Source organism: Balaenoptera acutorostrata, chromosome 7 (assembly GCF_949987535.1).
Source record: "Balaenoptera acutorostrata chromosome 7, mBalAcu1.1, whole genome shotgun sequence".
NCBI lineage: Eukaryota > Metazoa > Chordata > Mammalia > Artiodactyla > Balaenopteridae > Balaenoptera > Balaenoptera acutorostrata.
The window spans coordinates 15,012,859-15,037,729 of NC_080070.1; the positions used below are offsets into that span (position 1 = coordinate 15,012,859).

At 44.5% G+C, this 24,871-nt stretch overlaps 1 protein-coding gene across 7 annotated transcripts in view; it reads left to right on the forward strand.

The window, feature by feature from the left end:
• HIPK2 (homeodomain interacting protein kinase 2) overlaps positions 1 to 24,871 on the forward strand; it is a 189,281-nt gene that overhangs the window by 140,438 nt on the left and 23,972 nt on the right. For 2 of the 7 annotated variants that reach the window (XM_057550600.1, XM_057550599.1), the window contains exons 5-12: positions 924 to 1,010; positions 3,197 to 3,381; positions 8,544 to 8,706; positions 12,316 to 12,523; positions 13,619 to 13,740; positions 14,131 to 14,187; positions 21,486 to 21,628; positions 24,420 to 24,599. In XM_057550600.1, coding sequence (XP_057406583.1) covers positions 924 to 1,010; positions 3,197 to 3,381; positions 8,544 to 8,706; positions 12,316 to 12,523; positions 13,619 to 13,740; positions 14,131 to 14,187; positions 21,486 to 21,628; positions 24,420 to 24,599 — 1,145 coding nt within the window. The remainder of the gene's footprint in view (positions 1 to 923; positions 1,011 to 3,196; positions 3,382 to 8,543; positions 8,707 to 12,315; positions 12,524 to 13,618; positions 13,741 to 14,130; positions 14,188 to 21,485; positions 21,629 to 24,419; positions 24,600 to 24,871) is intronic. The other 5 variants (XM_057550601.1, XM_007177059.3, XM_007177057.3 and 2 more) reach the window with 5 other exon arrangements.

Sequence of the window (24,871 nt, forward strand, 5' to 3'; positions counted from 1 at the left end):
TAGGCTATTGACGGGAGGCTGGCGTTTCGCAGCTGTGAGGGTGAGCAGCTCAAGGTCAGGTCCGGTGAAAAAGAGTCCCGGGCAGGGAGGAGGCCGGGCAGGGGCAGGGTTCACTTCTACGTCTTAGTTAAGAGCCTCAGGCCCACTTGGCCAGCTGTTCCCAGATCGAAGCCTGGATCTTAGCAGCTCCAGGTGTGCTGTCCTTGAGTGAGATTTGAAGGATTAATTACCTGTGATCCATGAATGAGTTCAAAAATCCATAGTAATTGGAAACAGCAGCTTCCTAGGCTGAGGCCAGTTCGGGAGCTGGGTGTGCGTGCCCCGGGCCCAGGCGGAGGCGACACACACAACAGACTCCGGAGCCAGCAGCGGCCCTGGGACCTTGGCAGTCTCCTCAAGCCTTCTGTTCCTGTTTCTCCCTCTGGAAAATGGGCTGGCAACTGCCCTCCCTAAGATGGTTGTGAAGGGCATTACATGAGTTCACGTGCTTTAGAATAGTGCCTGGCACATAGGGAGAGCTCTAGGTATACGAGTTTGATAAATTAAATTAACATCTTAAAACAAGGGGAAAAAGGGCTTCTGCTTTTCCACATATGGAACCTGACCTTATTCCTTAAACTTAGGGGAGAATGTAGGGCTATCAGGGTTGTGGCATATCTTGCTCATCTGGGGATCCTCCAGACCTGACTCAGAGCAGGCCCCCAACAGGTGTTCATGGGAAGGAAGGAAGGAGGAGGGATGAGTTAGTGAGGAGGATGAAGAGAGGAAGGAATTTGTACGCAGGTCACTTTAAGAAGAATCCTAGTCTCCTTCTCTGAAAGGTGAGAAAAGACCCTCTGGGAGACGCAGAAGCTGACAGGTTTGAGTCACAGCGACTAGGAAATAATTCACATCACCAATGGGCTTTTGCCTCTCTTGACCAGACACCAGATGACCATGAAGCAGAGACGGGGATTAAGTCAAAAGAAGCAAGGAAGTACATTTTCAACTGTTTAGATGATATGGCCCAGGTAAGCTCCGTGGGTGAGTATGCAGTGTTAGCCCTTTAAAAACCAAGCACAGCAAGACTTCTGCGAGAGCAATTAATATAAGATGGCGGGTAGAAATCCACATTACTCAACTGTGGTGGTTGACCTTGACCTTAAACAATGATATGCCAGCCTTAGGAAGAATACCATTGGGTTTGTGGAACATTTTTAAAACCTTACACCAGGACTTCCCTGGTGGCGCAGTGGTTGAGAATCTGCCTGCCAATGCAGGGGACATGGGTTCAAGCCCTGGCCCGGGAAGATCCCACATGGCACAGAGCAGCTAAGCCCATGCGCCACAACTACTGAGCCTGCGCTCTAGAGCTCGCGAGCCACAACTACTGAGCCCGTGTGCCACAACTACTGAAGCCCGTGTGCCTAGAACCCGTGTGCCTAGAGCCCGTGCTCTGCAACAAGAGAAGCCACCACAATGAGAAGCATGAGAAGCCCGTGTACCGCAATGAAGAGTAGCCCCTGCTCACCGCAACTAGAGAAAGCCCATGTGCAGCAACGAAGACCCAATGCAGCCAAAGATAAAAAAATTTTTAAAACCTTATACCAGCTCTTTAAAAATGGCTTCAGTTTATTGGTTCCCAATTGTAAAATAGTACTGGCCAATCTTACTGATGTCTTCATGAGAAGAATTCAAGCCCATTAGTACATTTGAGTTTAATGCCCATGATTAGTTCCCTAGGGCTACCTTAACAAGGGGCCATAAACTGGGTGACTTAAGACAACAACATTTATTCTCTCGCAGTTGTGGAGGCTGGAAGTTTGAAATCACAGTACCAACAGCCCATGTTCCCTCTGCAGGCTCTAGGAAAAAACTGTCCATGCCTTTCTCCTAGCGTCTGGTGGCCCCTGGCAATCCTCGGTTTCCCTTGACTTGTATCTGCATCCCCCCAGTCTCTGCCTCCTTCTTCATCCCTTTGTTCCCTCTTGTCTCTGTGTCCAAATCTCCCCTCTTTCTCTTATAAAGACGGCAATCATTGGATTTATGGCCCACTCTACTCCAGTATGACTTTAACTTGGTTACATCTGCAGAGACCCTATTTCCACATAAGGTCACATTCACAGGTACCAGGGATTAGGAATTACATCTTCTGCTAGAACACAATTCAGCCCACTGCACTCAGTCTCTCTCAGCTCACTGGAGGGACCACAGGCTCTCACCTTTGTGCCCAGAGAAAATTCTAGAACGTCAGCTATTTTTAGGGTAAAAACTAGTCTGAAATTAAAAAGTGAGTTTTTCTTCAAAGCAATGAAAAATAAAGCTACAGACCAATAAACACTTAGCACACCTCTTACGGAAGATAAGTGTAACCAAAAATCATCGATTCTGAGTAAAGTATACTTGTCAGTTGATTAGAAGCTTAGATTGTCTGAGAAAACCGAAATTGCTTTCCAGCGCATGTCTTGGAAAATATAGAAAGCACCACAAAACAAGGCTTTTAAAGGCCATCCTAGTATAGACTTGCTCTTGGAAGAAAAATCCTGTGTTCAGATGTCCTGCCTGCCTTGGCCAGAGGTGATCCCAGCGAACCCAGGGACTTGAATAATTCGGGCCCTAGTTCAGGACCTGCAAGAGGACTGACACACCGTAGGTGTGGGAAGAGGGTGTTGAGGCCCCAACATCTCCCTCAGAAGGTTAAATAAATAAACCTTTTTGCATCTTATTTTTTACTGCTTGGTTGTAATTATTGTTTTTTTAACTGTGGGGAAATACACGTAGCATGAATTTTATCATTTAAACCCTTTGTAAGTGTACCATTCAGTAGTAGTCCGTGCATTCACATTGTCACGCACTCGGTCTCCAGAACTCTCTTCATCCTGTGGTTCTTTTCAGTGAGGTGTGACGTGAGGTGCATTTCCGCCTAAGTGATGAGCAGGAGCTTGGTACCCCCGGCACGTTTATACATTTGCAGGCGCCGGCAGTGGCCTCTCCCTTCCCCGCGTGCCCTCCCTCTGTCTCTCCTGCAGAGAGAACAGCCGCGTCCGGCGGGCAGTGATGACCCGCGGCAGCGCCTCCCACGGGGCAGACACAGCCTTCAGGGGGCTGGGAAGGGGTGACCGAGAGATTAGGATGGAGCTGCAGGGCGCAAAATAAGAGGGGTCAGGGGGAGGGAGGCCGCGCGGGGTCTTGGTAACCTGTCCCCGCTTGCTTTCAGGTGAACATGACGACGGATTTGGAAGGGAGTGACATGTTGGTGGAAAAGGCGGACCGGCGGGAGTTCATCGACCTGTTGAAGAAGATGCTGACCATAGACGCTGATAAGAGAATCACTCCGATCGAAACCTTGAACCACCCCTTTGTCACCATGACACACTTACTCGATTTTCCCCACAGCACACAGTAGGTGTCCCACGCGATGCTTTATTCCAGGGCTCGGCAGACTTTTTCCTGAAAGCCCCAGATAGGGAATTTTCGAGGCTTTGCATCCATACGGTCTCTGTCACAGCGGCTCAGCGCTGCCATTAGAGCTGAAAGCAGCTGTAGACAATACATAAAGCGATGAGGGAGGCTGTGTTCCAGTAAAACTATTTATCAAAACAGGTGGCGGCCGCATTGGGACCCTGGGCCGAAGTTTTCTTGACACCAAAGAGAGGGAACAGTGGAGCGTGAGAGGGCACGAGGCCGGGTGGGCCGGACCCTGGGGGTCTGTGCACGAAGCGAGGTGCTCAGAATGGCAGCGTCTGTGACGCAAAGCCACGTGCGGGGGCAGAGGTCACGAGTGGACTCGGTCCAGTGTGGATCTGGGTGTGTTCTTTCGTTCGTTCATTCATTCATTCGCCGTGCGGTGTGCTGTGCAAGGGGCTGGAGTATGTGGGGAGTGAAGCAGATGGGAACCCTGCCCACTGGAGCTTACAATCTATAGGAGAGAGGAAGGTACTAAACCAGCGGTCCCCACACATCCAGGATGCTATCAGGGGACACATAGGACAGGGAGAGCATGTAACAAGGGGGCCTTGCTTGGGGCATGGCGGGGAAGACCCGAGGACAGGACCGCCAAAGGAGAGGGAGGTGCCTGGTGGAAGGCCGGCGAGAGCGGAAGGGATGTTGCCATATGGAGACTCCGACACGGGCAGGACCAGCACAGGAGCTGGAGGACAGGGGGAGAGATGAGGCCCCAGGATAAGCCAGGGGCGGGCCTTCCGTGTTATGGATTTCAGCCTTTCTTCTAAGAGCAACGGGAAGTTATTAAAGGATTGATGGCAGGGGAATGGCTGGTGAGAGTTGTGTTTAACAGAGATCTGTCTGCTGTCGCTTGATCAAGTCAAATAAGCTTGGAAAAAAAATGCCCATCAGATTTGGCAACTTGGAAGTTGTTGGTAACTTAGTGAGAGCTGTTTCAGTGGATGGCAGAAGCAGAAACCAGTTTAGCAGGTTGAAAGATTGAGAGGTGAAGAAATAGTACCCTTTCAAGAAGGAAGGCTGGGAAAGGGGAGGGAAAAAATAGAGGGGTGACTAGGGAAGGCCCAAGGCGGGGTGGGGGGTGGTTTCTTTTCATATGGAAGAGACTTGAGCAATTTAAGATGCTGATGGGAAGTGTCTGGTAGTAAGAGCTTAGAGATAAAGGAGGCTCAGAAGATGTTTCCCGAGCTGGTGGGATGACCAGGATTCAGAGAGCAGGTGGAGGAGGGGCGTGTGGCTGGTGCAGGGGAGGAGAGGTGAGGGGCTTCTTCAGCCGGCTTCTGTCTCCTCCTGTTGAGAGCAAGGTGGTGGTGGTTTAAGGAGGGTAGAAAAGTTTAGGTAGTGGGAGGTGGCAGAGTAAATGGAACAGAGAAATAGAGCAGAACTGTTGAGCGTGGAGGTTGGACATGAATAACGCGGCTGTAACTGAGCTCCCCAGGTGAAGGCATGGAGAGACATGGAGGGATGGAGGTAGCTGGGTCCGTCAGGTGGAGTGTTGCCGGGCTGCTAAGAGAAAAAGTTGACACGGAGTTAGGTGTTGGCAATGGAGCAACTGAAATCCAAAGTGATGGCTATGGGAGGCTTAGCCAGAAAAGAAAGGAAGTGAAGATGGGAGGGGTCCAAAGAGACTGAGTGGTCAGCTCAAAGATCGGTTAGTATAGGAACAGTCAAATAAGCCAGAGGGGTAGAAAGTGTGACCAGATGGGAGGCTTGAATTTCTAGTTGGGGGAAGCGAAGCAGTTTCCGGTTGGACAGTCTAAGGAATGGGTGGCTGGAATTGACAGCAGGTCACTGGAGGTGAGAAGGAACTAAGAAGCCAGGATGTCTGACGAGGAGTCAGGGTGACCTCTGAAGTCTCCCAGGTGGGCGGGACCGAGCTAGTGGCCCAGGCCTCGGTGAAATGAGGAGGAAAGAAAAGACGTGAGGCTGTGCGGCCTGAGAATGGGAGGGGGTAGTAGGAGGCACCATAACAAAGTACCACCGAGTGGCTGAGTGTCTTAAACAGCAGACATTTATTTTCTCATCATTCTAGAAGCCCAAGATCTAGGTGTTTGGCAGAGTTGGCTTTTTCTGTGGCCTCTCTCCTTGGCTTACACATGGCTGTCTTCTGCCTGTGTCTTCACATGGCCTTCCTTTTATGCACGTCTGTGTCCTAATTTCCTCCTCCTTCTAAGGAATTGGATTAGGGCCCACCCTAATGACCTCGTTTTACCTCTTTAAAGATCCCATCTCCAAAGTCAGTCACATTCTTAAGTACGGGGGGATTAGAACTTTAACTTAATGTGAATTTGGGGAGCACAGTTCAGCCTATAACAGAGAGTAATGAGAGATGTCACTTCAGCCTCTCGACCCCGAGGCGCTTGGGATGTGAAAGAATAAACAGTCACCTCCCTGGGTGTCTGCTGGGAGAAGCAGGGTGCTCGAGAGAGCAGCAGATTTTAGATGGGGTCAGGAGGGAGAGGGAATACCCGGGAAGAGGCCGCGGATCAGAGACACCTGCAGGTCATCATGGGCCCTGCCATGGCCACAGTCAGATTGGGCTGATTAAGGCTGGATTTGACCTTAACCAGCCTATGAGAAAGGGGGGTGTGGCACCCACCGTGGACGGTGCTTCCTCAATATTAGGTCTGTTCCTTACTAGCTGTTGTTGAGCAAGTCAAATTGTATTGCAACGACCAGACATTGCCTCTAATTTAGAAGCACTTTTGAAACAACCAAACTCCTGTATAAAGAAGGAACTTGGACCCATCCCTTGCAAACTCTCATTACGGGATTTGTCCTTTTTCTGGGTGTGGTAGGGCTGAGTCAAGGGGTGTCAGTCTATACCACAGAAGAAAGGCAAACTTGGTGATTTACTGGATAGGGCCCCGTAAGATCAGTCTTTGCGTATTCGGGGTGAAGCGGGATGACTGAGAAACAGCTATAGATAGGAGATGGAGGGGTGCTGGCTAGAGGGCTCCCGTTACCATCTGCACCAAGTCAGAGAGACAGTCCCCTGCATAAAGTTGGGGGCTTGGTTGAATGACCTCAGGGTGCTTGTCTGTCTCTGGGTTCTGTAAGGAAACAGATATAGGGTGCTTCACTGTGTGGGATGAAGACCAAGCGTGGAATCCATGGGCATCAGCTTCCAATTCAGAACTTGGTGTGAGACCAAGAGAAGCACCGACAGCTTAGATTTCAGAAAATAAGCCTCAGAAGGAAAGAAGGGTCTTTGCGCATACCCAGGCTTACCCGAGAGTAGGCCTGATCCCCAGGTAACCCTAGAACTTGTTGGGCAGACCATGGAGAACTCTGGGGCTAGAAGAAACCTCCAGGCCACCCCACCCCCCTGCTAGAGACCCCACCTCTGGGGCTCGACCAGGGTTACCCCAATATCCAGATTAACAGGTGAAAGAGACTCCACTCATTTCTCCATGCCAGGATTCTAGTGCACAAATTCCTTAAAAACCATTCTCAGAATTAACCCAACGTGAAAGTGCTTTCCTCTAACTGAAACTAAAAGCTCAGACCATTTCAGTTAGACAATTCTGAGTCTAAAAGCTTTGTGTTGAATTGTCAGAAAACCGTTGATGCATTAAATACAGTCCAAAAAGAACACAAAATCTATTGTTTTGTTCCTTCAGCCTCCATGTGAAAGCACTTAGCAGTGGGCTTGGTACTTAGTAGATGCTCAAAACATGTTGGCATTACCAGCATTAGTAATAGTGTTTTTAGCTCTTGATTACCGGAGAATACGTTTTCCTTCCTCTCCAGGGTTGTCAGTCAGTAAATGTTTATTCAGTGTGCATTGTGTAGCCAGTGTAAGTAGTCATTAACTCAGAAAGAATGTGTAAGTCAGTTCAGAGCATCTTTCATGGAGAAGATGTTTTGGGACAGCCCACAAGCACCTGCTTGGCCCAGAATATAACTTACCTATAGCATGTGGAAACAGTATGCATTTGTAATCTTAAAATAGTAGAATTTTATATTGTTATTAAACTATCTATAACTAAAATAAGTATTTTAAATTGAAATTTAATTGGGGTCTTATTATCTTGAATATTACCATTTGAGGAAAATTAAGTTGAATTAGAAGAAGATACAAGTGAATGAAAAACAATGTATAAATTCTAAAGGACACTATATGGTGGATTTTCAAAAACTTGGTCAAGGCCGCTCGTGGCTTTCCTTGTCCTTGATGCTGGTGTTGGCAACACTTTTATACTTGACTTTCATAATTAGAGTTTTGTTTTGATTCACAAATGCAATGGAGGAAGAAAAAGAGGAAGAGAAATTTTACTTCATGTAACTGGGCAAGAATTAGGAAACCGAAAGGCAGAATGGAGGAAGGTAAAGAGAATGTACCTGCGTATGTGAAGACTGCCAATAATTAGCTCTTGATCTTGGCAAATTACCCATCCTCTGTCTGCTTCAGCCTTACTCATAAAATAGGGCCAACAGTCGTATCTCTTCCCCTTGTGGTTGCTGTAGGACTGAATGAGACAGTGCTTGCAAACAACTACCACACTGTCAGTAAAGTTAGCCACTAGCAGTAATCATTAAAATCATTGTTCTCATTCCATACACAATCCAGAGAGGAACGAGAGTGGCAAGAGGTCCTGATACTGGGTTGGCTAGTTCCTTGGCTGACCCCTAGAGGGCGCTGGTGCCCTAGACTAGCTGGAAAGGGTGAGCGCAAGGAAGGTGGAGGCAGGTCATCAACTGCTGTTCAGCGCTCCCAATGAGAGAACTTATACGTTTGTTTATGGGCCAGAAACCGCCTTGAAAGCTGAGAATGAGCAGTGAAGGTGGAGCCAGATCAGCAGCATGAGGAAATGCAGTGAGAGCCAAGAGGTCTGTTGTGCTGATGGAGAAACTTTACCCACCAGGATGGGGAGAAGAGGTAGTGAGACAATGGGGGGATTCATCTAAATACCGCCAACTCTTGCAAATGCAGACGCTGCATGAGAAATCCAGGAAATTGAGACCTAACGTGAAGTGTCCCGGTTGTTTTGTTTATTAGATTAACTGTTCTCTCTTTTTCTCTCTATTTTCTCCCCTGTATTCCACCTTACCCTCTTGTCTTTCCCTAATGCCTCTGTCTCTGCCTTTTGCATGAACAGCGTCAAATCATGTTTCCAGAACATGGAGATTTGCAAGCGTCGGGTGAACATGTATGACACGGTCAACCAGAGCAAAACCCCTTTCATCACACACGTGGCCCCCAGCACATCCACCAACCTGACCATGACCTTCAACAACCAGCTGAACACCGTCCACAACCAAGTGAGTGGGGAGCGGAGGGGAAGGCAGGCGGGGCTGATAGTGTGGGCGTCAGGAATTATACTTTTCCACCAAACCGAGTCAGGAGACAAAACTCCAATATCACGTACAACAGACAAAATCCCTCCGCTGTCACATTCAACTCTGTAAGAAAGTGTTTGTTCCCAACGTTGTTTCCTTTGAGAATCCCAGGCACTCTTTGTATTGACTACTGGCTCATCGAAAGGTCCCAGAAATGACTCACTAAGGGAGTTACTTCTGAGATGGTACCTCTTACTGCTCTCCTGTCTTGACGTGGGAATAAGGTAAAGGAGATGCTGTGATCCTTTTATGACTGACATCTGCCTGATAAAGAATTCTAGAACTGGAAGGGATGCTGGCGGTCATCCAGCTCAGGCCCTGCTCCTGGTGTCCACACTGCTGGGTCCACATGAGCTCCTTTCAAGACAGATAAAACCTGTCCTTTTCCAGTTCTTGGGGAAAATCAGTTCATCCGTCTTGTCACCAGAATTCCAGCAGTTAGAACTAAAAAGGGACCGGGAAACTGAGGTTTTCTTCCCACAGCTTTCCAACCTTTTGCAGAAAATTAGCAGAATCCAGCACCTAATACACTGCTCGAAATATGGATGACACCCAGGAAATATTTACTGAATGAATAATCCCCAAGTCCTCACTCAGGCTGCCTCTGGTATCTAAGAGACTTTTACTTTTATTCCCACCAACCAGCCTTACCAGTTCCACCAAATAAATGTCCCTAGATTTTTTTTCAGTCTTAATATCAATCTTTAATGACAACAGCACACGTGTGTGTGTGTGTGTGTGTGTGTGTACACACACACACACACACGCACACCTGTGTGTGTGTGTGTGTGTGTGTGTGTACACACACACACACACACCCCACCCCATAGGAAAGGAGTGTATATGTTCTAATCCTGAAGTGTGAATACTCTGCCTGGCCATCTACTCTTTTCCGACAGGTCCCCTACTCCCACGGAAGCGTCACTGACCCTGTTTTCCAGGCCATTCCTGGCAGAGTGTGTTGCTAAGGCCCAGCTTTACTTCCCAGCCTGTCCTCTCCTTCTGCCTAAACTCTAGGAGAGGCTGCCTGGAATCTGCTGCCCCCTGGGGGCCCTTGGTGTTCTTACAATTCTCCGTAGTGGAAAGAGCTAATGTTCTCTACAGCCTGGAGTCCAAAATAATAAACACTCCCACCCAGCGTCTAGCTCAGTCCTCAGGCTAAGGCAGCCACGGCCAGTCAGGTGAACTCCTTGGCAAAATATCACCGTGGTTTTGTTCTTCATCACCAGAGCCCCATCGCAGTGAGTGGACCATCTCGCTGGTGCTGTAAGCAGGGAGAGTGGAACATAACGTTGAAATGGGAAGGTTGGCCTTACTGTGAGGAAGGAGGGCCAGACTAAGATGCATATACCGTATTCATTAGGCAGCAAGTGGAGATTTTTGAGCAGGGTGGTGACATGCACAAAATAGTCTTCTGGAAAGAATGTTCTAGCCTCTGTGTCCAAGAAGAATTGGAAGAGAAGAAGTGGAGGCCAGAACATCACTAGTCAGGGCCTTACAGGTCCCAGGCACCAGGACAGGCCTCAGCTAAGGAAGTAGTGATTAAAAAGAGGGTTCTGGGGACATTTCGAAGGAAGGAGCAGCAGGACCAGCGACTGGCCAGAAGGGGGAGTAGTTGGGAACCTGGAGCGTGATTGGTGCTAGCGCCCTGAAGAGGGAAGCCCAGAGGCAGGAAGATGTGAGGAGGGTCTGGTCTCTGGTGTGTAGAGTGCAAGCAGGCGGTGGGAAGTGTGTATGTGGGGAAGCCTCCTGGAGAGGTGAAGCCATGGAGAGAAAGAGGAAACACAAGTCGTGCCGTCAGTAGCAACACAGATGCTGGCCCAATACAGATGACTGTATAGAAAACAGATAAACAACAAGGACCTACTGTATAGCACAGGGAACTATATTCAATACCTTTTAGTAACCTATAATGGAAAAGAATATACACACACACACACATATATATAACTGAATCACTTTGCTGTACACCAGAAACTAACACAGCATTGTAAATGAACTATACTTCAATAAAAATTAAACAAAAAATTAGATTGGCCAAAAAGTTCGTTCAGGTTCATAAGATCTTATGGAAAAAGTTCATAAGATCTTACGGAAAAGCCAAACGAACTTTTTGGCCAACCCAATAAAAGATGCTGGCCCACACGTGTCACACGTGCATTCCCAGTCACACTACCTGGAAGCCGATTGTGTGGTGCTGCAAAAACAGACACTTATTGTTACAATAATATCTTAAAATCTGAACATGGGCGCCAAATAATGTAGTGATTACTTTCAAATTCTTTTACTTTGCACTGAAATTCAGCATCAAATATAAGTATAAAAATCATGTAAAATGAGACTTTATCCTTTTTTATCAAATTTGACACACATGCATATCCTTCTTGAAATCCTAATTTTGTATGTGTCCACGATATCCTTGTGGCTCTTTCCCTCCTTACTTTTTTAGTCCTTGTAACCTCTAGTGGCAAAACCTCTTATAAACAAGGTTGAATTTGAAGCCATAGGTAACTCCACCTATCTTGCTAAAGGATCAGCATGAAGAAGACTAAGATGGGGTGAAACTGGAGAATTCCCAATTTAGAATTTCTTTTCCTTCCGTGCGTGGCTTTGCTTCACATGGAATTTCAATCTCAAATGCTGTCTCTTTCTGGAAGAGAAAGGAAAGAGGACATAACTTCAGTATCTGTCTAACCCATCTCCCTTTAAGTTCTCTTGACCCACTGGCATCTTTTCTCCCTGCCTTCCAGCTTTAGTAGCTGAACGCCAGCATGAGAATGCACCGAATTCCAACAAGTAACCCCAGTCTCAGCATGTCCCTCTCCGTCTCTGTTTCTGCAGCGTATTTCTTTACAGTAACGGTGCTCTGCAAACATCTCAGGGCATCTGTAAACAGTGCTGCCCTTAGACCTGAGAAAAAGGGCCCCCTGCCTGGGCCCTCTCCAGCTATGTGTGCTTCCATGCCAAGCTCTGGGTACCTGGCACCCCAGGCCTGGTTTCATCCTCCCCAGTATGGACTGTACCACCAAGTCCAAATACGTGGGCCCAAAGGCCCTCAAGTTGTGGGACAGAGCTGGGACAGGGAGAGAAGGAAGGCAGGCATTCAGCTGCACATTCCAGTGGCCAAGCCAAAGAATCCAAGAGGGATTCAAACTCAGGTGGTTATGAAAGTGTATGTGTCCAAGTGGAAGGGCAGAACATAAGTCATTTAGCTGATTTTTAACTTTGCAGTATTTAGACATGATATGCAGGCATCCATTTGCATTTGCATCCCCATAAATGTTAGGAAGAGGCCTGAATGTAAGCACCGAAGGTGGTTCTGTGTCTCATGGGGCTGCAGGTGCCTGCTTTTCCCTGAGACTTTCCAACTGTATTTCCACTCCCCTCTGTTTTTGCTTTTTCGCTCTTGGTTTTCGTTTGTTTGCTCTTCTTTGAGTTCATTTATTTGATTTAGATTCGTGTCTCCCAACATGCCACCTCCCTCATTTTTTATTTGTGTTTATTTTTGTTTAATCCCCACCATTCCTTTAGGCTCCCACCTCCACCAGTGCCACTATATCCTTAGCCAATCCTGAAGTCTCCATACTAAACTACCAATCTGCACTCTACCAGCCCTCAGCGGCATCCATGGCTGCGGTGGCCCAGCGGAGCATGCCCCTCCAGACGGGAGCGGCCCAGATCTGCGCCCGGCCCGACCCCTTCCAGCAAGCGCTCATCGTGTGTCCACCCGGCTTCCAAGGTAAGGCTGAGCGGACACAGCCTCTCACTTGCTTCCAAGAGGACCACCTCTGGGGCGCTGGCCCCCCGACTCTTCTGTCCTGCTAAAGCCCTCTTCATTTCTTTTGGTGAGAGACCTGGCATCACTGAACTTGAGGGCCCCCGTACTGCGGCGGCCAGCCTAGAAACAGTGGGGCTTACGTTTCGGCACCAGGTCAGCGCCTTGTTATTCTCATCACCTGCCAGTGGTTTCGTCCCAGGCCCAGCTGCTGTCTGTAAATCAGCCCATTGTGTGTGTTCCCATTGTTATGCTGATGTCAGCTCTTGCATTTCCTCACATGGAATATCCTCTGTGTGGCTTATCTATAAAAAATTGCCGATCTCCGACAGCCAACTAGTCCCAGTTCTTGTGAAGAATATAAATCTGTCTGAAAAGCATTTCCTGGACACCACCCCCCGACCACGTCCCCACCAGGTGATCCTTGGGCCAGGCACCCTGGCACTCTCCTCCTGAAAATTCTAAGCTGGAGTTGACTGCTTGGTTACAATTTACACAGAAAGCTCAAGAATTTGTTTCTGAAACCCTCCTGCTGTAAGTCTACATGGTTCAGTCTGAATCAGTGCAATTCCAGCCGCCTCGCTCCTCCCCCAAGGCCTGGCTTTGACATACGCAGATATATCTTCACGTCAAAAGCAGTTGTTTTCCTGCTGTAATTTGCCAGCATAACTGTTCCACTCTTGGCTTTAAAGATTCCTTAATTTGACCTAGTCTTTGAAAACATTCAAGGCTGTTTTCGTGTTTTTTTTTAAATTTTAAGTTAGAGGGAATTCCCTGGCAGTCCAGTGGTTAGGACTCCACGCTTTCACTGCCAAGGGCCCGGGTTCAGTCCCTGGTCGGGGAAGTAAGATATCCCGCAAGCCATGAGGCAAGGCCAAAAGAAAAAAAAAAAATTTTTTTTTTTTTAAGTTAGAAACTAAAGGGGAGACTTCCAAAGGACCAGGCGGTATCTAGTGCAAAGGGAAGCTGAGAGCTGACACAGCGGGCTAGGAAGGTTCTCCTCAACCAGCTGTTTCCAGTCACTTAGCCCGTTTCCCCCTTGCCCGTTGTCTGGACTAGGATTGCAGGCCTCTCCGTCTAAGCATGCTGGCTACTCTGTGAGAATGGAAAACGCAGTTCCCATCGTCACTCAAGCCCCAGGAGCTCAGCCTCTTCAGATCCAACCAGGTCTGCTTGCCCAGGTAATTCTTTCTTTATTAATACTGGTATTACCATGATCCATGTTGTTAATGTTGTTCACAAAAGAGCTATATCTTCGCTAATTCCCTCCCTGGCAATGAGTTAGATGCTTCAAATCATTAGAATATATCAGTAATATTCGGAATGATCCCCAGGTGAATTACCTTCCTAAGTATCTAGCTTACAATTACAAGAAGAAATTTAGACACAGGGAGAGTCTGGGGAAATTATTATCATTGTATCTTTGTAATGCAAATTAATATGGGAGACCTAGGCTTTAATCCTAACTCTCTGTGACCCAAGGCAAGTCAGTTAGCATTTCTTCCTTGTAAAATTGAAATTATTTTTTTTAAGCCAAAAAGAGCCTTGGAGATTATCTCTTTGTTTTATAGTTGAAAACCAGGATCACAGAAGCTTTGGGATGGAGCCTTCCTTATCTGTTCACACAGGTACTCTGATAGATTCTTAGAATGAAATCACAGAGGTGAAACTGGTTGAAAATTTGTAAAGTGTTGTGGAAATTTTAGGTAACCATAGTGGTGTAATGATAATAGTAATCAATCCTTAATGTCACTTGAACCTTAATAACAAATACATCCTCATTATGCCAGGCACTTTACAGTTGTTATTGATTTAATCCCCACAACATAGTAAGGTATTTGTCTCCTTTTGACAAATAGGGGAAATGAAGCACAAGAACTGGCTCAAAGTCACACAGCAGTTAGGTGTCAGAACCAGAAGAGAAACCCAAGACACCAGCATCTGTATTTTAACCACCATGCTGTACTGTGTCTGTTGTTGGGCGTCAAGGACAGCTTGACCAAAATGTTGTTAGTTTAGAAGCACTTTTGTTTTTAAATAAAGTTGGTTCCCAAAGACACTTACTTATGGTGTCTTTTGTTGAATAGAAGTTTGGGGTTTTAATTTTAATATAGTCAAATTGCATAGGTCTATTTTGGACTCACTCTATTCTATTCCATTGTCCTCTCCAATATCCTATTGTCTTAACTATTATGACTTTAATATATGTCTTGTATCTGGTCAGAAAAGCCCTGCTCCTATATTGTTCTTCAAAATTTCGCTGTCTATTCTTATCCCTTCACTTTTCCATGTGAATTTTATCATCACCTTTACATAAGAATTTTGGTTCCAAAACAAGCCAAAACAAAACCCAAAACCCTGGTTTGTATTTATTGGACTTGCATTGGATTTATATTTACTTTTAGGAAAATTGACATCCTTATAATATTAAGTCATCCCTGAACATGGTATAACTGTATATAAATTACCTTTTATTCCTTTCACTAAAGTTTTCTTTTGTTAGAATAATTCCTAAATATTTTACAGTTTTGTTATTAATAACTTTATTAACTGTATATTCTAATTATTTGTCTTTGGTTCATAGGAATGTAACTGATTTTTCTTTATTGAGTTTGTTATCTAGCAATCCTTCCAAACTCTGATTAGTTCTGATTGTTTCTGTGAATTCCCTTGGATTTTCTATGTAGACTATCTTTTCATTTACAAATGATACAGTTTTGTTTCTTCCTTTACAATCTTTATAACTTTTATATATTGTTCTTATATCACTGTGCTGAGAGCCCCTCCAAAACAACGTTTAATAACAATGTTAATATTGAGCATCCTTAACTTGAACCTAACTTTAAAGGAAATTCTTCTAGCTGCTTGCCATTAGGGATTTTGTTTACTCTGAAGAGTTGAGAGGGACACTTCATCAAGTTTGCTAATTTTTTTAATGAATTAATATTAAGTTGCATCAAATGTTCTTTCTTCATCTATTGAAATACTCCTGTGTTTTTGTTCCTTAATCTGTTAATGTACCAAGTTACTTAATAGATTTTGTAATGTTAAACTATCCCTGTATGTCCAAGGTGAACTTTACTTAATCATGTTGTGCTTGACGTGTTTGTATGCTTTTCAATTCTGGATAGTTTGAGAACACTATAGCTAGTATTTTTGCATCTATGTTCATAAGTGAGAAGTGGCATGAATTTCTCTTTCTTGTCGAATCTTTATCTGCTTTGGGCATTGAGATTACACCAATCTCATAAGATATGCTGGATATTATTACCTCTTCTGTTTTCTGGAACAGCTTGTTTGAGATTGATATTAGCCATTCTTCATCTCTTTGTTCTTATGTCCAAATTGAGACTGCAAATGACCACTAACACCAGCTTCTGATGGCACAGAAAGCTGTGTCTTGCTGAAAGTTTGTAAACAGAGAACCTTCAGTGTATAAAGCACACCTTCTACTCCTTCCTCTGTCTCTGGTCCTCATAGCTCCCTTTTGTTTGCACAGCTTGGTAGTAGGGAGTTCAGAAAAGGCCCTGGTAGATCAAGAGAACCACAGCTCCCTCCAGGGGCAAAGCAGCTTGCTCATACTTTATCCGACTGGCAGAAATCCAGGCCATTTTCCCAGTGCTGCTCATCTGTGAGCCAAAGCCTGCAGAATTCACATGTACTTTAAAGGGTACTTATAGATCCTTCTTTGCGTTTGCACACTTAACTCTAGTAAGCCAGGAACCATCTCTGAAAGAAAGAATACTTGGCATCTCTTACTAGCTAAAATAGACATTCTTCATTGTTCAGTTTGGTGGAAACCAACAGGCTCAGCATTTCTGAATTTGTTTCAGTCCTTTAATCATAGCAGGGAAGGGCTCTACCTATTGCGTACTTGAGAAGGAGTCCCGAACGTGCTGTAAATCTCCAAGTGAATTTAACCTAAAGCACTAAGTGGGAAAGTGAACAACAAAAAAAATACATGTACAAGGATTTTAATTGCTACAGTGTTAACAGGGTACTGCTGGGAGCAATTTGAATGTTCATCAGTAGGAGATTTGTTAAATAAATTGACACATGCATAAAACGGAACACCATGTAGCCATTAAAAAGGACATGGTAGACCAAAGTGTCTTGACATGCAGAGACGCCTAAGAGAGATTAAGTTTAAAAAAAAAAAAAAAAAAAAAAGTCCTGTCCTATCCAGCATCACTGTGTGTCTTTTTGTTTATTGGTTTCTTTTGATTTTTCTGTCACTCAATTCATGCCAATATGTTAGCCTATTAAGGTCGAGCTTTCCTAGGTTTTTGGGTTTTTTTTTTTTTTTTTTTGGCTATGTTGGATCTTCGTTGCTGCGCACAGGCTTTCTCTAGTTGCAGTGAGCGGGGGCTACTCTTCATTGCAGCATGTGTGCTTCTCATTGTGGTGGTTTCTCTTGTTGCAGAGCACGGGCTCTAGGCGTGCGGGCTCAATAGCTGTAGCTCGTGGGCTCTAGAGCGCAGGCTCAGTAGTTGTGGCGCACAGGCTTAGTTGCTCTGCAGCATGTGGAATCTTCCCAGACCAGGGATCGAACCCGTGTCCCCTGCCTTGGCAGGCGATTCTTAACCACTGCGCCACCAGGGAAGTCCTCTCCTAGGTATTTTTTAATGGTCCCTTCAAAGGACGAAAATAAGCTAACTTCTGAAACTAGTAGGGCAGCTATAAAGAAGAAAAAAAAAGCAATAATTAAACATGGAAGATGATGCCTTCATTCTTCTTGGGATAAATTTCTAGGTATCAGGCAGAGGCACTCCAAAGATTATTACTTTAAATATATCCCAAAATTCTGTATATTTCTTTTTATCTAAATAGTTATACCTTTTCAAAGAGTTTATCTGTGAAAGTTTAAAGAGCCTTTTAAATCCATCCCTCATGTTAGCTTTGTTTGCTCTGCCCCTTTCTGCCCCACCTCCCAGCAGCATCACATGTCCCTCAAAGGGAAACACTCTCTCTGGGGCACCCCAAAGATGTGTTCGTGGAAGAAGAGGGTGTAATCACACCCTCTCATTTCAGTGACACGAGGGTGATATGGATTGCCTTACCAGTAACGTTTTTTTGGTACCGCCTAAAAGGAGCTGTCACCTCTGTCCTTCCAAGCCCCAGCCCAGAGCTGGCATCTTGACCACCATCAGAAACTGTGAATGAGTAGGTAAAGGTAGAGAGATGGGAAGTACAGTTCTTGATTGATACAGTATTGAATTTATCTCACTTTTCAAATGGCAGGATCCCAAACCCCCTTTGACCCTTCAGAGCCCCCAGGATATGGAGATTTCTGTTTGCCAGATCCTTGTAGACTCTGCCCTGCCATGAAGAAGTTTTGTGCATTCTTCTAGCCAATCAGCTTGTATCACCTGAACCCCTTTAAATGTTTCCCTAAGGATAAACCACTGGCTTGGACTCTTTAAACTGTTCAAAATACAAAACTTCAATGCTTCTCAAAACCCTCTCTGGTTATTTCCAACCATTCTGTCTTGCTGTCTGTGTCAATCTTGCTTGGTGCCTGATATTGTTAATGAATAAGGAAGACTTTTTCATACCACTTTTATGCAGTTACCACCAACACCTGATCCTGAGTAGGGCCAGCATTTTTATGTATCATCTCCATAAAAAGAGGTAGTAGTTTGGCTGAGAGCATGTGCTGTAGAATTCGACTGCCCGTGTCCAGGTGCCAGCCGCACCACTTACTGGCTGTATGACTTTGGGGAAGTTATTTTTGAATTTAAATTTAACTAATTATTATCATCGATATTGTATGATCTTATTTTCAGCTGAGCCTCATAATATACTATGATTCCATTTCTTTTCCTGTACAACTTGTTTTTCCTGGAATTAATGGTTGTCTCATCTTTTCATTGGGTTAGTTTCCTCTGTGTCTATTATTATGCAGCCCCAAACTCTTCCAGAGCTCTAAAAGGCTTGTGTGTTTAATGTGTTGATGTGTTTGAGCATATTGAGAAGTTCAGTGGTTGTTATTTTTCTCTCTTTCTGAAAGCTTTTAAGACTCTCCTTGTCTACAGTGGTCTGAGATTTCATGACTGCATGTTTCCTTGTGAGTCTTTTAGAATACATTGTCCTGGACAAACTATTTGCCCTTTTTACCTGGAGAATTTTCTTTTATTTTTGCCTTTGTTAACTTCTTCCTTTCCATTTTCTGTGTTCCCTCTTTGCGGAATTCTTATTAATTAGGTGCTGGTGTTTCTGAAGTGATCTAATGATTTTCTCATCCCCCCCCCACCCTGCCCACCTTTTTGTCTCTATATAAACTATGCTACTTCCTAATATTTTCTCAACTCCATGGAATTGTTAATTTCTCTTGTCATAGTTCTCATTTCCAAGAGTTCTTTCTTGTTCTCTGAATATAGATATATCTTCTTATACATGATCTTGTTTCATGGAGATACATAGATTTTTTTTTCTTTTTTTTTACCTCTATGAGGACATTAATTACATATTTTTTTGAAATTTTCTTCTGATTCCTACACTGTTGTTGTTTCCTCTGAGTTTCATTTTTTTGTTTTAGTCGCTTTCATGTTAGAAGCTTCCTTTAAAATCTGGCGATCCCTGGCTGTTCATTCATATCTAAGACTGAAGCACTAAAATAACTGGAAAGCTTCAGGGGCAGGGCGGTGGACTTCTCCATAGCTGAATATGGGCTTCTTTATAGGCCAGTAAGGAGTGAGCTCAGCATTTTCATTGGCAGATCCCCTCTCCTCAAATGTATCTATATTTTTCTCTCTTGGAATAGTCAGTTTCCCTAGAGAGAATACTCCAGTCTCCTTCTTTGAGACTGGGGGTGCCGGGTAATAATTCTACATACCAGGGATCTGGGGGTGAAGGCATCTCATGGTTTAATATACAGACTTGTCCTTAGATTCCTTCAGTCTGTGAACTCAGTAATCGCCCTTCTCTTTAACAGCTTCTAAAATTTTGTTAACTGTTATTGTCACTTCCTGTTCTCTTTGTCCTATGGACCTATATATATTTTTTTCATTCCTTCACTGTCATTTTAGTTGAGCTTAAAGAGGGAGAGCAGTAAATGTATGTTTAATTTACCATATTTCCAGGCAAGCTATTTAACTTCTCTGTGTTTCAGTTTACTCATTTGAGAAAAGGGAGGGGAAAATAGTCCCTACCTGACAAGATTGGTCTTAAGATAAAGTCAGAAAATCTATTTATGGTCTTAGTTCTATGCTTGGCACACAGTATGCATCCAGAAATATCAGTGCTAATCTTATAAATTATAAAGTAGTAATAAATTATAGAAATATCTGATGAAGTGTTGTGTGAAGTGAGTTGAACATATCAATCAGTGACAGAGGTACAAAAATATCTCTCTTTGAAGTAAAATGTTAATATTTGTTTTAGGGAAATAGGGAAAAAATAATGTCCTTAGCTTGATATCAAGATTTATTATTTTAAAATGACATTAGTCAAAACACATGCTTTTTATGAGATCTGAAATAAGTTCCAGGCAAAATCAGTAGAAATCTTACTGCCAGTGAAACTGTTATTCATTGAAGCTTTTGAGCTCATAACTGTTTCAATCAATTAAATTATTTTTCTGCTCACTGCGTTTGAATTCAGTAAACCTGAAATACAGTTAAGTATAGTTAATTGCCTTGGTAGAACTGCTTCCTTCATTTCATCAACAAACATTTATTAAGCATTTACTGTTTTATCTGTGGTCCCTGACCTTTCTGCCTCTATCAAAAAAGATCAATAAGCAAACAGGCAATATCTACAAGGTATAGGAGATTTCACTGGGTCTCATCTGCAACAGAGATGACAGGATAGACTAGATGAACGATCCACTCAGGTCTAAACTGCGGCTATATCATTTTATACACATCACTGTTTATTAAGCCTTGACTCAAATTTGTAATCCATCTCCAGAAGTGCTTGTTTGTACGTGTGAGCCAAAACACACATATTAAACACATGCACAGTTTGTGGCTCACTACATTATATTAATTCCCCAGTGTCGGTCATCTCCATCCTGATGGAAAGAGAGATATAACTAAGACCCCAAATCTTTAAGTCCTTGACCTGTCCAAGAGGAATTTTACCTTAGTGGTGTTCCTTCAAGTGTCCAACTTTGGACAGCTGTGTTCAGTGTGAATCATTTAATAACCAAAGGCAAGCAGAATAGTGACTGAAGATACAGAGCACTCAAAACACAATACACGCACATGCACGCACACGTGTAAGTCTGTTCAAGGAGGAATCAAGAAAGTTCGTTTTAGACTTCTTAGAAAAAGCTTAATTTTTACGAAGAAGCAAGCTGTGACTTCCTCACTGTCTCATTTTTGCTTTGAGGAAGTCAAGGTAATTCTCAGTTAAGCTTAAGGTCCCAGCTAAGAATTGTACTTCACACTTGCCTGCCATCAGTTGCAGGCAAGTATCAGATACTTGGTGATCTCAGAATTATGTTAACTTAGATTCAGAAGATAACACAAGTTGGACCTCTAGATTCTGGCTGATAAACAAAAGGCAAAATATTAAATAAAGGATACTAGACAGAAAACTTCTTGAGGGCAAGAAGTTACCCTTGTATGGCCCAGTTCAACTACCTCAATCTCTTGCACATAATTGTGTGACAGAATAAATCAATAAATGAACTCTTGGAAATTTTAAGCATTGTTCATGAGAGCAAATTTATAAATAAATCATTCTTCAATGTGAATGAATTGCTTCCATACAGTTCTTTGCCCATATACTTATTATCTTCTATTGACGTCCCATGTGCTAATTTTATCTCCCCTGGTTTTTGAGGCAAAAGAGCAGGTCTCCACTTTCACGCCTATCACAGGGTCCAGCACAACCCTGGGCACAGAATAAGTGCTTGACTCATGCAGATTGATTTTGTGACTAACAGACATGGTGATAGCAAACATCCTCTGTCCTACAGCAGGCCTGGCCAAGTGGGACCCAGCAGATCCTGCTTCCCCCGGCGTGGCAGCAGCTGACTGGGGTGGCCACGCACACGTCGGTGCAGCATGCGACTGTGATTCCCGAGACCATGGCCGGCACCCAGCAGTTGGCCGACTGGAGGTAAGCAAGGCAGCAGGCATGTCTGGGATGGGAGGCATGTCTACCACTGACCCAGAGAGCTGCCGGGCTGGCCTGTACCAGAATCCCCTGCTTTTTAAATTAAAAAGATTATTAGGTGGAATAAGACTACAGTGTAATGAGAGGTTATTGTTAAATAAATGTGTACCAGGACACTAGAAATCAGCTTCATTACATTATGGTCAGTTGTCATTTTCAACCCAAAATTCAGTTCCATTATTTGATCACCAGTGTAATTCACCAGACTTGGCTTGGGATGATTTTTTGGTTGTTTCTCAGAATTAAATTCCACTCCCAGAAAACAAAGATTTGTCACCAGTGAAAGGATGCAGAAGAGACTCCCCGGGGCTCCTATGCAATTCCAGAAAGTGTTCTCGAGGTGTTTTGAGACGCGGGCACACTGGAGTCATAGCAGACCTCCCGGGGGAAGGCTTGACAGGGCTTTATTTGGGATGATAAACTCTGGTGTGTTTGCTGAGTGTGTCTCCTCAGTTGACAGTCACATCTTCGAGATCCAAGTGCACCTTCCGCAGACCCCAGAGGCATCCAGCTGATGGCCACCAGCATGCCACACCCCCTGCATCTGTTTCCAGAGCCCCCCACCCCATCCCACTCGCCAGCTTCATCACTGACACATTGCTCCGTTGTTTTTATGGCCGCTTTCCACTTTTCCTTGTACCTGCCACCCACCCCATCCCAACACCACCACCATGCCCCCCTGCACCAGTGCAGAGCCAAATGGCAGCCCCCAAGTTGTCCCCAACTTCCCGTGGCCCTCTGCACTGTCTCTCAGCCCGAACATCAGGGCAGGTCACACCCCTCACCCTCTTGACAGTCTCCATACCAACCACGGAGCCTCCTGACAGCTCCTTTTCTGACCTGAAAGGCTACTGTGAATGAAGAGCTCTGGATAAAAGGTAGAGAGGTAGAGAGACAGGCCCCCAGTCCAGCCTCAACTGCAGCTTCCTCTGTTCTGCCGGTTAATTTTCTAATTACTAATTTACTAATTCTAATTTAATTTAGTAAGAAGAAGAGAGGAACATGGGCTGTTTATCACAGCCCCATTCACTTCCCACTGACAGCACTCCCCCTACATCTACCCCCACTCATTGGAAGCACTTTCAAACCAGGTAAAACTGGGTTCATGTCTGGCCCTGCATGACCTGGGAAAAGTTACTTAACCTGTATGAGCCTTGGTTCTTCCTCAGTAAAGTGGGGATAATCATGTCTATTCATAGGATTGTTGGGAGGTTTAAATTTAAGATAAAGAAACAAAGCACTTGACTGAATTTAAGTACCATACCAGCGCCTGGTACATGACAGGCAGTAAATAGATCTGTTACCTGCCCTTCCCCCATTCACACTGGTTCATGCTCAGCAAGACCACCTTCTCTCTTCAGCTCATTAGGGACAACCACCAAGGGGAAAGCTGTCTGACCAGTTGTTTTTTTTTTTCCTCACCCCTTCTTCTCCTAAAAGACCACACATATGCTGTACTCCTTCTTTCCGTTGTCTTTCAGCATTTCTAGCTCATTGAATTTCAGCAATACTCACATACTCACTCACTCATGCATATTTTCTTATCCCTCATCCCTCCTCATCTCTTACCTGGTTATCACAGAAGACACCTAAAGCCAACACAGTTTCTTTTCAGTCTCTTCTCCATTTCATGTGTGGTCCAAAGAACATACGTAATCATAGCTAATAAACAAAAGAGAAGTACCAGTGCTAGACCTGTTATCAAAGGAAAAAGAGTGTCATGTCTGTAGATGAAATAGCAACAAAGTAAAGACGCTACAACATCAGTTTCTAAAGTTCATGTAAATGTCCAAAAGACTATCAAAATCTCTACAAAAGTGTCTCCCTACTTCTTTTTTTCCTATTCATCTTTCTCCCTAAGTTTCAAAGATAAATTTCGTAATATTTTAAAAATTCAGATGAATTCTATAGCTTTTCATTTTATTATGTATTAAATGGGTTTTTATGGGCAATTCTCTTAATTTATCACTACTCTTAATATTTCTGTGGGAAAATAAGCCTTTGAGCGCTATACAACCCAGATTCCGTATAACCCATTTTCAGGATAATGGCTGGCAGTATTTCTTATCAACATGTGTCTGACGTTAGTAATTTTCACTTAGTACCAAACGCTATACATGTCTAGTCAACCTTCAGTTAATCTAATTGTTCATTCAGGAAGCATGTAACTCATTAATCAGCTGCTACACGCCTGAGCATTGTGCTAGCCGCTGAGAAAATTCTAAAGTGTTAACACTTCCTAACGCCAGAAACATATGGCTCCCAGGCTTCGAAGTTTGTTTTTCACATAAACTATAATATCTTCCATTATAAAATGGTATTACTAAGATATCCTGCCTCCCTCACAGAGTGGAATCACCCACTGAAGGCACTTTGTAAATTCTAAAGTAAAATACACAGCACAGTCACCTGTTCGGGGACTTGAAAAGCTGGAGGGAATATTTATTTTCTCTCCCCAGAACTTAAGCTGAGTCTGCCTACTTGGCATTCTCCCCTCTTGAAATGCCCTCTTTCTCACTCACCAGTGTCCCTGCCACTTAAATGTTACTGCACCAGGGAAACTTACCTGTTGAAGTCACCTGGGGTGGCTCCTCCCTTCAACAGCTCTCCGGGTAGTGAGAGACCCACCTTTTGGTTTTAGTTTGGCTTTTAATTGGGGAGGGAACTTTATCTTATAAACGAGCTCTGTTTCTATAAAACCAGTAAAGAGCCTGTTCTCCCATCTTTCTTTTAGGAACACGCATGCTCACGGCAGCCATTACAATCCCATCATGCAGCAGCCGGCGCTATTGACTGGTCATGTGACCCTTCCAGCAGCTCAACCCTTAAATGTGGGCGTGGCCCACGTGATGCGGCAGCAACCTACCAGCACCACCTCCTCCCGGAAGAGTAAGCAGCACCAATCCTCTGCGAGGTAGGTGGTGTAAGAGTCTATCCCTGGAGGAAGGAAAGCTCAAGGAGCTTGGAAGTTAAAGATCTGGATCCCTGGAATGGGACAGGAAGTGGCCGGTAGAATTTGCTAGACCGTGTGGGGAGCACTAGGGTTTGAAGGAGGCACTCATTCTGAGGTCTGAGTGCTGACCCTGCCAGCACCCAAAGGCTGGGGGCCTGGGACCACAGTGTTCAGTGTCCGGGCCTTGAGCAGTTCTCCACTTCTCTAGCGAACGCTCAGGCTGACCTCTGAAG